Genomic DNA, 13,031 nt, shown 5'->3' on the forward strand with positions numbered 1-13,031 from the left:
TCGATGAATAGGAACTCACCCATCATAAAATTGATCACTCCTATTTTAGTAGACTGGATAATAAGAAATGCAAGATAACAAAGGATTCATAAGAAAACACTTATTGCTCTTAGCATAAGAAATTTGGTGGTCTTGAAATTTTCACGTCCTAATCGGTTCATAATGAAATTCGACGCTATTTAACGAGGCACGAATGTTGCGTAAGCCAATTTCGTTTTTATTTTTTTTTTTACCGTTCTTTCGTAGCGTGGAGATGAGATGGATTGACGGACAACCATATTTATCATTTTCGACGATAAAAGTTCCATCGTTCGATTGAGTGCTCGATCTTCGATTGTGGTGCGGTCAAACCATGGTGCGATTCAATAAGCGATTTCCATGCGGCGCGACAACATCCGACGGCCGACTACAATCCGCGCGAATCGCCTTGGTCCGGAAGGACCGGTCGACGTCGAAGGGCAGAGGCGAGGGCGAGGAGGAGGTTGAAGATGAATGTCGAGTTACATGTGCAAGCGGCCATGGACAAGGGCTGCTTGTTCCGCGAACGAAGGCCCGCGGAGCGTCCATCGGGAAGCCCACCGACGAGGGAGACCCGCTAGGCAAACGGGCCCGAATGGATTCGTCGGGTGGCTCCCTTCTTTTGCACGGGCGCGGCGCGGGGTCGACCTCCTCGGGTCGGCGCCCGTGTCCGCCAGCGCAACCTTTTGAAATAATTTCATCGCCATTATTGGACTGACCCGACACCTGCAAATTGTTGGCGCAGAGCTCTCTGCAGAGATGGTACGGAGATGGGTGCGCAGTACGCACAGCCAGGGAAAAGAGGAGAAACCCACAAGAAAAAAAAACCAAACCAAGATTTACAGCGTAGACAAGGCATGCCTAACCCTGAAAATTTTAACTAGTGTTTATACGGTCATTCTACGTCCTAATTCCCTATAATCACCCGACTTTTAAGTCTAGTTCTAACTTTGCTCCAAACTTTTCTTTACATCCAGTTCCAAAAAAAACTGTATCCAGTTCTAAATTTACCCCGAGCTTTTCTTTAGCCTAAGAAAAGGATCACAAATTTTTACTATTATCCCAGATCTGCTCCCATTAGCCACCTGTCAAAAAATCGCCGTTAGTCGTTCCTAAATTTCATATTCTGGGACGGTTTCATTTTGAAGATAAATTTTCACTGTCACCTTACCAACATGGATTCGTTATCGATCATGCCAAGTTGGGAGTGGACCACGAGGTAGATTTGAGAACAAAATGAAAATATGGTGATTTTTTTTAAACAAAACAAATTCGAGGCAGTTTTGGGACTGGACCTAAAGTTTGGAGTTCTTTTTTAGATTAAAAAAAAAGTTTGAGATAGATTTAGGACTGAACGTAAAGTTTTGTGTTTTTTCCGAGATAAAAAAAATTCGAATAGAGTTGAGACTAGATCTAAAATTTGGGATTTTTCAGGGAATTAGGTTGTGATTTTACTTTTTTTTAGCTCCTGAATTCGATACAAGTCGACTAATCACATAAACGTATCATCGCGTCTCATGTGTCAGCAACTCTAAAGGCGATGCATCGACTGCCTTTCTAACAAATCATTTGATCGCGGCATTTCGAGAATATCTCATAGACTCGAAGCATACCCGCTTGAGGCGGATTCTCGCGATAGTAAAACCCCTTCGATGTCAACGGCTCTTGAAGGACGCATCGACGTGTTTCCACACTTTCATCCGCTACGATTGCCGGTTAACAACTTCACCACCGGGCGACGAAGAGTATGATAATTTACCGAGCGCAAAAAAAGAAAAGAACGGGCCGATGCCGCCTCGAGAGGCGACTTCGTTCCCCCGAATCTCTCAATCGGGAACCGGACCACTAGGATGGACCCGTGACGGCATGCCCTGCTCGGTACTTGGCATTGGCGCAACAAATGTATGGCCGCGCACGGCCATGCAATTTAAGAGGGGCTTCCCATCGGCTCAGAAGAGCCATTGAATGCCCGGAGAGACACAATTAAATGGCGGTTGCCGACCGGGGAGGAGGAGGAGGAGGAGGAGGGGGGCCCCGACGACGACGAAGGGAAGTGGGGGCCCGAGCGGCGGAGGTGGGGCCCGACCTGAAAAGGGCGGGAGCGGCCGCATGTCGGGGGTGGGGTCGGGGCGGCGGAGGAGGGAGGGGTGGGGGGGGGGGGTGTGACTTGAGGTTGTCGTCACGCGCGATCCACGGCGCGATCTCTCGAGACATGAGCCCTTTTTTGTTTCTTTCCTTTCTTTCGTTGCTCTTTCCCTCACCCTGCTTTTCACTTTTTGTTTCACTGCCAAATCCCATTATATATATATATATATAATTTTCTGCCCCGGAAAAGAGAAAAGGAAAAAGAGGGGGCTGTTTGGTTATTCTCTCTCTATCTCTCCGTGTCATTATTTGCAAAAGTCAACTGGAAAGTCCTTCCGACTCACCCTGGTGTCTGAAAAGATTTTTGGGGGGTTTTTCTGCTGAAGGATGAAAGCAGTTACCCGATAAATAGATAAACCCAAAGAGAAAAAATCGCAATTTTCAGCGAATTGAATTGTTTTTTTTTATACGAGCGGTTAATGCTTTAAGAGTCGAATATTTTCTTAGATTAATATCATAAAAAATAACAAAATCGGTACACTTGTAACAATCATACTCAAAACTAATTTTTTGACCTTAAAAAAATCTCAAATTTGGACACATATAACAAATTTGCCCTCCGTTAGTTTCCGATGAATTGAATCAATAACACGAAAAACCATAAGTTGGTACATCCACGATAAACGGAGGGTAAAACCTCAAACCGGTACACCTGTCAATTGTCACGTGTCATCCAACTCGACAATTTAACTGTAAAATTTAAGGGAAACTAACGGAGGGTAATTTTATCACAGATGTACCAATTTGAGATTTTTGGTGGTCAAAAAATTAACTTTGAGTAAATTTGTTACATGTGTACTAGTTTATGATTTTATGTGGTATTAACCCTATTTTTTTTTCTTTAAAGGGTAGTTAATATCTCGAATAACTCGTCTACATGACATAAATAAAGATGAAATCACGTGTATCGTGATTTTGTTCGTCTTTTACGAATGCTCCCTTCCTAGAACCTCACTAAAAAGCAAGCAAGGGAATGTTGCATTTCACAATATATTGGAAGTCCTCATGATGTGTGCAATATTTTTATTTCAAAAGTGAAATATCTTTTTTGTGAAATATATTTAAGGGTAAATGACACAAATAATCATTGAACTTTGGTCCAGTGTGTAACATAAATGTGGTCTTTAAACTTTAGCTCAATATGTAATGTCATTTCTGAACTTTTAATTTGTTTAATGTTATTCCTAGATTATTTGAAAATATTTTTAAACTATTCAGAGACTAAATTTAAAATGACAAGGATGATATTAAACAAATTAAAAGTTTAGAAATGACATTTCACATTGAGCTAAATTTCATGAATCATAATAAACAAAACATTGAACATTTTAAAACTATTTAGAGACTAAATTTAAAATGACAAGGGTAACATAATAAATTAAGAATTTAAGGATAACTTTGTACTTTGAGCTAAATTTCATAGATCATAATGGATAAATTTTAAATTCAAGGATTATATTACTTGTCGAGACAAAATTAAGAGATCATTTATGTCATTATTCCTATATTTAATAACTGCTTGTGAGAAATATAAATGGAAACCGCATCTTCAATTTTTTTCAAAATTTGCCCCCGGTGAATCCGAGAAAGATTGGTTTTAAATGAGCCCTCAGATACAGGTGGACAAGGGCAGACAAACCTGAGAATGGCGGGGCTGTTGGAGTGGGCCTCCGATTTCTGCTCATTTTCGATATATTTATTCGAATTAAATTATTCCTTTTCGAAGTTTCGTGTAACTTTTATTTAACTCACTCCACTCAAATAAAATTGTCCGAAAATTTTTTATTCCACCCGCTTATCTCCAGGAAAAAGAAAAGTCCCACGTCGAAGGAATCTCGAACGTTATATCTTGTATTTAGTTAAAAGAACATGCGACAATTATCATGGTATGGAGGCTCGTTTACCCCCAAACACGAGGCAGTTCTCTCTCTCTCTCTCTCTCTCTCTCTCTACCGTGTCTTGAATCTGCTCAGATTTTTGTATGAGAACAGAAGTTAACATGAAGAAGTTGACAAAGGGTATAAAAGCTGGGTTAGTTGCAGTTGCAGAACGAAACCACGCAACCACTTAAACATTGCAGAACGGGATCACGGAGATCTCCCAGCTCATATCCACACGGATGACCTTAACTCATCTCGATCACAGGCGTAGACCTGCACACGGCACACACCCTTCCTTCCCTTCTGCTGCAAGGGTTTTTCTCAGAAAACAAAGACTCTTGCACGAGAGGTGATATGCCGGAACCCCATGCAAGCACGTTAACTTTTACTAGGGGCCCATTAAATTATTAACATGGGATTAGAGGGAGGGTTTAATGCACGAGGGAATAATGTTCTTTTGCCGCTGCTGCTCGGGCTCAAAACTACACGATCACCAGGGGGGGGGGGAAAGGTAAAGCAGGACGTTAGCCAAAAATGGGGGTGGGATCGGGAGGCGGGCTCGGGGCCATTTTAAGCAAAACTGGCTTCTTGAGGTAAGCCTAGGCCACCCCCTCCACCTCGGAAACCAGGAAAAGAAGCCCAGGTGACTGTGGGGGGGAGAGAGAGAGAGAGATGCAGATCAGGTTAGTGGGGAATGAGAACGGAGGCGAAAGAGAGAGAGAGAGAGTGATTTGATGTAAAGCCTGCGAAATGAGCAGGGGGTGGGGGGGAGAAGTTGAAGCTGAAGCCTCAAAATCCGAGCATGACGCGTCCGAATCCGGTAGCATCACTCACCCCCTTCCCCCGCTCCTCCTCCTCTCTCCCTCTTCTGAATCTCTTTGATGGACGGGTTTGATGGATGGATGGGACTTTTGACTCGATGCCTCAAGAGCGTACTAAAAAATTGAAAAGAAGTAGAGAGAGAGAGAGAGAAAGAGAGAGAGGCACCAAAACAATATCATTTCTTCTTCAATTACTGAAATAATACAGATTTGAAATTGTCTTTTTGAAATTGTTAACGGAGCAAAAGCCACTAAAAATCCTTATTTATATGACACAAAAATTTTAAGTTTGTACCTTTATTAGACATTTACCCTTCATTAAATATCTATAAATGAAAACCGTTAAAAATCTAAATATATAAATGCCAGAAAGCAAATAATATTAGCAAGACGTCCATGTGGTGAAATAAAAATGGCTTTATTTTAGCTGAAAAATTATTTAACGGAATCTTGACAAAGAGTAAATGTGTTACGTAGATATAAGTTTAGGATTTTTTTATGTCAAAAAAAAATTTAGGCTAAATGTGGGAGTTTAATGAGCGTTCATTGTAGAGACCGCTCGAGCTCTACGCTATACATAAATGTGCATCTCTTGAGATCGATAAGTAGCTTGAGGATTCGAACTCACGCTGAAGGGAAGCACGAAATCAATCGAGAGTACGCCTAACCGACTTGGCGAACAACCTCGATTGCGAATGCTTAATAACTAAAGATACTGGTGAATGCCTGCACAAAATTGATTTAAAAATAGGAAAAAACCATTAAAAACCCTAAACTATATCCACTATGACACATATATATTACAAAAAGAAATTTCGTACATAAAAAACCTTAAACTTATACCCGTGTGACATGTTTACCTTAATTTTTTTTTGCTAGATCCTGAACTAAATTTTTTATGACGCAAAAAATCTAAAATTGTACTCATGCGACACATTTACCCTAAATTTTTTGCACAGTTACGAGTTTAGGGTTTTTGGCGTAAAAAAAAAGTTTATGGTAAATGTGTTATATCGGTGCAAGCGTGGAGTAAATGTGTTACATGGGTACAAATTTATGATTTTTTATGTCGCGAAAAAAAATTTTAGGATATATGTGTCGTAGTGAGTATAATTTAGAATTTTTGGTCGCTTTTTACCTTAAAAATATTGGTTTATTAAACGAAGTTTTAGACTATTAAGGGACTGGACTATATGCAAATAAACAGCCCGACACTTCAAGCAATATACCAATTTTACGAATCAGTCTTGCTAAGCACGACATTTTCCGTATCTATACTCTGTTCCTCGTGTAGACATTGAGGCAAATCTGGGCGAACTTTTGAGTACGTGCAATTTATTGCTCTGCGAGACTAGTACTTGCACGAATCATGCAACGTCAAATCCACGGCTTCGCAATGAAGCTTAGTATCAAGTTTTGTAAATCAATTTTCGACCGTAATTTGCTTATTTTTTACTTCCGAAACCGATGGTGATGGATGTACAACATGTTGCCCATCCATCGATCGTTCATCGTGGCCTGCTTCTTAATGATGTGCCCCGGATTTTGGGGGAAGAAGTGGGACAGATAGCGACGACGATGGCCATGATTTCGTCGAAAGCAATCGACCCTTTTTGCCATATCTGATAGGGGATGGAAGGGGTCGCATGACAAAGATGTGGCGGAGTGACCTGGTTTGTTTTGTTTCAACATTAGGAAACCCGCCATCGATTTTTTACCCTGACGACCACGGCCATTTCACCGAGGAATAAATGCAGAGGGAATCAATCAGACAAACGAGACAACATGGAGAATCATTCTTGGCCCCCTTGTTTTTTACCCTTTCTCTTCTCTGTTCCCGCTCGAGAGACGATCTCGAGAAGTGCCCGATGTCAAATGTCTAGTGAGATTACATAAATTTCATAACTCTCGAAAGATAAAACGAAACGACCTAAAGAGTAAAAGCAACGGCGAAAGCCACTCGAGACACATTGCAGCTAGTTACCAAGAGTTAGGCAAATTCTGCACATTCAATCTCGCGCGTCATCGATCGTGTGGAACTTTCTATGTCCGAGTTTTCCTGGCTGAAGACAAGATTAATGATGGAATCGAACTCTTCATCCTCAACAACAACAGAACACATGCGCCTCCTAACATCTCTCTCCAACGATACCAAAATTAACACGAGACTATACGATGTTCGCGTCGCATGGATTTTCACACGCTTGCCGTGAATTGCAGCTTAGCAAAGAAAACAAGTAAAAAGAGGCTAAGCACGGAGCCTACAAAAGCGTAGTGGGTAAATCGTAAGTTTCGATTTTCACCGCCTGCTTTGCTACGATACAACTCAAGGGGGTCCATGCACACATTAGGCATTACAAATTACGGTCGGGTGCATAATCATTAGAGTAAATAGCAACAGCGTGAGAAGAGAATTGACATTGCAGGTTATGTCAAAGTTTATGATCCATTTGCGTCATTTTTCCATTCCAAATCTCAAACCATTTGGCCAAAGAAAAAATAATTTTTTTTTTATTTGGCAAGAGAGATAAGGTCTCGTGTTTCTTTTCTTTTTAACAATTAAATTTATATATAAAGCCTAAAGGATCGAGAAAACTATCCAATGGACAGCAGTTAACAAACAAAATCAACATGTTCATTTGACAATAATTCCGCATGGATAATGTCGAATTTATATGTGAGTTTTTCTACAAAATTGGAACTAAACTTTATATATTCGTCCTTGTTGAGGCACGCCTGTGCTTAAAAAATGTTATATTTTTCCTTGGGCTAATTCCCTATAAAATATATTCTCAATTTCAGATCCAATCCCAATTTTGCTCCGAATTTTTTTATCTAAATAAAAATCTTCAACTTTCTCTCTAATCTCGAATTGGCCTCCTTGTCACAGATTTTTTCAAGATTATCGATATGAGCTTTTACAGGTTGTTGATGAAGACGCAAATTCTATCGGTGAACTTTTAATTAGCCTTGATGTTGATAATTTTGAAGAAATTAGTGGCAAATTTTCTGATGTGTTGATAAATTTAGGATTATAGTGAAAGTTGGTGATTTTTATTAAACAAAAAAAGTTCAAGGTGGAGTTAGGATTGGACCAGAGTTTTTTTCATGGAATTATGTCTATTTTTCTTTCTATGAGATATCTGCCGAGTCTGAGTGCGCCAAGTTGAGCGAACCAAGTCGATAAAGGAAATTACTTGCGCAGCCTTGTACGTGTTGCCATTTTATCCAATCGGGCCTCAGTGGGATAGCGAGTTGCCCATTCATCGATCAAATTTAATTCGAACAAATTATAATTAAGATATAACCTTAATATGATTATTACGTACAATTAGTTTGGTTTTAATTTCACGAGTTTGTAATACTCACTTGAATAGTGTTATAAAATAACTAATTCAAGTTTATGAATGGACATACAGGAGTAATATGTTTAATTTTTATTGAGTGTCAAATATAACTGATCTAATTAAATGAATAACCGTGATTTAATTTTCAAAGTCTACTTGAGTTAAGCATGCAATGCTCACTGCTTACTGAAGATCGATCGAACTTTGACTTCTCGAGCTCAATTTAATTAAGTTTTCAATAAATTTGAGCCCGTTTTCAATAAATTTTACACGGTCGAACTCAAATACGTAAAAGTTGAAAAAGAATGGAAAACAAACATTTCTCATCGATCTAACTACTTATAAATGAATTTTTAAGACACAATTGCTCGATTTGATTTGTGAGCTTTGTGAACAAAATAATTTTTCGAACGTAAGCTTGGAGATACTCGAATTCAACTCGAGCCGGAAAAAAAATTGGGAGTCAGAGCGACAAAACCTGCAGAGGTCTAAAATAATTCCTCATTATTGTCATTATAAATAGTGAAGCTATTGACCTATTTCTTCCATCCATCTCAATAATGCGACAATTTCGCAAAATATTTTTTTGCCACATGTGCCCCGGCTTGATAGTAATGTTTCTTTCCCGAAAATAAAATGCTGTACTGTGCTGACATATTTGAGATACGAAACAGCTTTTATTGATCCATGCACAGAAGCTAGGGGGGGGGGGGGGTGAAAATTGAAGTTTTTCTTGAAAATCAAAGGGAAAAAACAGAAGATCAAGAAGAAGAAAGCTGTGTCTGCTCATCTGGGTTTAGGCTCGCTCGCACGCACAGATGGAAATACTACTTTCTGTTCCTAACCCAAATTAATACATGAATAAACGAATGATGATTATATTTTTCCTCCTTCACTGACACAGGAATACCCCCCTGCACACTTCCTCACGCCCGCACGCATTCTCTCAGCAAAAACTAGTGTGCCCACTGCCCACTCCATCTCTCTCTCTCTCTCTCTCTCTTTCAGACACATACATCATCATCTCTCTCTCTCTCTCTCTCTCTCTCTCTCTCTGAGGAGAGCTATGGATATGATAAGGGCCGTGTTGGCAGAGAAGCTGCAGAGGACAGAAGAGGTCACGCAGCTCAGAGAGCAACACAGATTTTCTCAACCTTCCCTCTACCCCCGTCTTTATATTTTTACTCTCTCTGTCACTCTCGATTCATCAAATCCCGCCTCTCCTCGTCAGCTTCATATAATAACACTCCCACCCCCTCCCTCCCTCTTCTTTTTAACCAAACCCTAGTCAAGAACCTCTCGCGAGTTCAGAACACACCACACGCAGTCCGCTCAGGAATGAATGTGACCTGGTCTTACCCTTCTTCCATGCTTTCTGCGTCGTGGGTCAATCTAGGTCTTTCGTGAGGTCTATTTAGTTTCGGTTTCTTGAACACTCCGAGTTCACTCGAGTCATTTCGCTGTGTTCGCTCGCTTTTGACTGTCTCGACATGGACAACTACCACCAGTTCAACAACCACATCCTCGCCAATGGCGACGGGCATTTGCCTCCGGGCTTCCGGTTCCACCCCACCGACGAGGAGCTCATCACGTACTACCTACTCAAGAAGGTCCTTGACAGCAGCTTCACCGGACGAGCAATCGCCGAGGTCGACCTCAACAAGTGCGAGCCCTGGGAGCTTCCCGGTAAGACAAATCCTCCACAGGGCGCCAGCACTTTCTTTTCGTACAAGTCTCCTGACGCTGTTTCTTGCAGAGAAGGCGAAAATGGGGGAGAAGGAGTGGTACTTCTTCAGCCTGCGGGACCGGAAGTACCCGACGGGGCTCCGGACAAACCGGGCGACGGAGGCGGGGTATTGGAAGGCGACGGGGAAGGACCGGGAGATCTACAGCGGCAAGACGGGGTCGCTGGTGGGCATGAAGAAGACCCTCGTCTTCTACCGTGGACGAGCCCCGAAGGGCGAGAAGAGCAACTGGGTCATGCACGAGTTCCGCCTCGACGGCAAGTTCGCCTACCCCTTCCTCTCCCGCTCCTCCAAGGTATACTACTCGTTTTCACTTCCAGCGTGTACTCATCGTATCGTTTTGTCGGGGGCGTTTTGCTCTCTCTCTCTCTCTCTCTCTCTCTCTCTCTATCCGTATCTGTCTCCGAGGTGTGTTTTGATTGTGCGGTCCGAGTGGTTTTTCTCTTTGGGTTTAATGTGTCAGTGATTATGTTAGTCGCATTTTTCTCTGCGCTTGGAAGCTTTCTCGAACCCTGTTATCTTGCCTTTTAACTGCTTTCATGAAGACGTAGCAGATGCTCATTGTATGGAACAGCTAGTTTGTATGCATGGCATGAGACTTCACTGGAGTTAAGTCTTGGGCCGTTAAAATGGTTTAAGCGACTTTGTTGTTTTGTCGCTGAGAGTTGACCTCTTAACCCCGGTTATTTTATTCACGTTTTGAAGTTTAAAGCGTCGTACAATTAAAAAAAAACAAAAAGAAGCTTAACGTGTCGAGTGGCATTCTTATTTTGCTGCATTTTTTTGGATTTGTATGTCCTCTCTGAGTTGTAAGGTTTTTTTCTTTTTGCTGACAGTGATTTGCTTATTCTAAAAATTTCAATTGTTTTTAACCTGTAGTGATTAATTTCACTTGTAAAGATGTCTAATAGTCATTTCCATGACAGTGTTTGTGTAGATCTTATTCGGGAAAGCGGATTGATGAACATGAGTACGTCGTGTATAGATTGTAGATCAAAGAGTGATGCCACCAGCAATGAGAACTTCTAAACTGTATTTGACAAGTTAATGTAAGTTGGGAGTCATGTTTGGAAACAGCTTTGTAGGATGACCGAATTGAGTAATTTTATCAACATAAATTGTTTTGAGTCATTGGCTTCTAATTGTTAGAATTGTTAAAGATGTATCATACTCGGGTTAGGGCTAGGACGATTCGCCGAGCACACTTTGTCAGTAAAATTTTAACTTTGAAATCATTAACTCCACATCTTATGAATGGGTAAATAGTAGGTGCAGAAACAAGAACGTAAAAGATTAGTCAATCTTCTGGTTCTTATGGGGCAACATCATCGTCAAATTTTAGCTGGATTTCCATAAAACCCTAGGTTGATCAGAGTGTTCTTACTACCAGAGGCTGGCTCTGAAGAATGGCTATTGTATTTATACTATGTGTGTGCTATGGCGCAAAATGGTACCCAATGCAGTTCCGAAAACGGTCGTCTTTTTTCTCTGTGTAAATGGTTTTAGTTTTGCAGGATGAGTGGGTGATCTCCCGCGTTTTCCAGAAGTCCAGCAACGGCTGCGGCGTCGCTGTCCCTTGTGGTGGCAAGAAGACCCGCTTGGCCTCCCACATGAACCTCTACCCAGAAATTGGCTCCCCCTCGGTCTCTCTCCCACCACTGCTCGACTCCTCTCCTTACACCACCACCACCACCACCACGGCGTTCATCGACCGTGTCCCCAACTCTTATGACAGCTCAACCCTTAAGGAGCACGTGTCCTGTTTCTCCACGGCCGCTGCCGCCTCCTCGGCAACCCACAATTTCGGCAGCAACCCTAGCTTCCAGTTGGCTCCTCCCACGGCTTCCCTGATCAATGTGACTGACCCAATGGCCCGACTCTCCAGGAGCATTGGCGTCTCGGCTTTCCCGAGCCTGAGGTCCCTGCAGGAGAATCTCCAGCTGCCTTACTTCTTTTCAGCTAACCAGCATCTTAGTGGTGGAATCGGTGAATTGGTCGGCTCGACTTCAAGCTCTTTGGGGAATTGGTCGGCTCTGGATGATCAGAAGGCGGTGGCCCTCGGTAGCCGTATGGGAATGGGCTCATCGGAGCTCGACTGCATGTGGAACTTCTGATGTCGCACTGCATGCGTTCTAGGGTTTCTAATTGAACTTTCTTTATCTGTGTTATGTGAGCTGTCTGTTAAGGTCAAGTTATCATTAGGGAAGTGTGTTTGCTATTGTGGTATTTTTAGGTAGCTTAGTGTTAATCCCTGAGGGATTATTGTTGTTGTGCTAGCACGTAGACTGTACTACGTTGGAGTTCCCAGTATTATATTATGCAAGTTGGAATCCGTATGTATTATGCATGCTTCATCATTATATCTTTGTCTCTTCTAACTCTGAAAACTGGACCTGTTTCCAAGCTCCTGTGCAGAGGGCCAAACCTTATGCGACTTTACTTATGCGATTGCATTGGATATTCAACTTCTTAATGGCTGCAATTAATAAGGCTGGAAATTGGTCCGCAATCACAGCATCGTATAGAACCGTTTCAAGTGGTTCGCATGACACTGTATTTGAGATATATAGCAAGTTTCAGATTCATGTGGAGGGAAGTTATGGTTAATGTTTCTCCTCGTAAGATGAATCTTGGGGGACAACCATAGCTGCCATTTTCTTGATGAATTTATGACTCATCATAAATTTCTGATCACGGACATAATAAGATTCGCGTGTCAAAAAGATGCTTCACATCTCTAAGCGAAGAGCTACGGCATTGAATGTCGTTTGTAGATAGCTTCCAAAGCTTCCTCACGATTCGGTGTGCTCATCAATGCAGAAATCGTGCGTCACTGCGTTCTATCGTTTCGCGGTCTCCTATAAGAAGGATAGCAATGCCATAACGGCGGTTTTGGCTGCGAGAACTGACATTGGTATTTATAGGCCCTCTTTGAGTTATTGCACCTTTGAGATGTCTCTGTTGCGTTTCAATAATTGGACATGCCAAGAACACTAGCTTGTAACTGTTTTGGCAATAATGTACTCTTAACTTTGTCTGTGTCCGTGTCTTGTGTGTTGAACGGAGATGGTGTCT

General features: G+C 41.8%; 1 protein-coding gene across 1 annotated transcript; it reads left to right on the forward strand.

The window, feature by feature from the left end:
- The first annotated feature begins 9,465 nt into the window (after nt 1–9,465).
- LOC115681308 (protein CUP-SHAPED COTYLEDON 2) lies at nt 9,466–12,316 on the forward strand. Its single transcript, XM_030605223.2, has 3 exons — nt 9,466–9,897; nt 9,968–10,251; nt 11,471–12,316. The coding sequence occupies exons 1-3, from the start codon at nt 9,702–9,704 to the stop codon at nt 12,068–12,070; spliced, it is 1,080 nt and encodes a 359-aa protein (XP_030461083.1). The 5' UTR covers nt 9,466–9,701; the 3' UTR covers nt 12,071–12,316.
- Nucleotides 12,317–13,031: the final 715 nt, after the last annotated feature.

The sequence above is a fragment of the Syzygium oleosum genome, unplaced genomic scaffold, assembly GCF_021117445.2.
Source record: "Syzygium oleosum isolate NSW1041296 unplaced genomic scaffold, Sole_v2.1 Sole_v2.13, whole genome shotgun sequence".
NCBI lineage: Eukaryota > Viridiplantae > Streptophyta > Magnoliopsida > Myrtales > Myrtaceae > Syzygium > Syzygium oleosum.

Excerpts from the sequence above, each read along its gene's own strand:
- LOC115681308 (XM_030605223.2), top strand. The coding sequence starts at position 9,702 with ATGGACAACTACCACCAGTTCAACAACCACATCCTCGCCAATGGCGAC. Across the intron at positions 9,898-9,967 it reads CGAGCCCTGGGAGCTTCCCG|AGAAGGCGAAAATGGGGGAG; the intron begins GTAAGACAAATC and ends TGTTTCTTGCAG. Across the intron at positions 10,252-11,470 it reads TCCTCTCCCGCTCCTCCAAG|GATGAGTGGGTGATCTCCCG; the intron begins GTATACTACTCG and ends TTAGTTTTGCAG.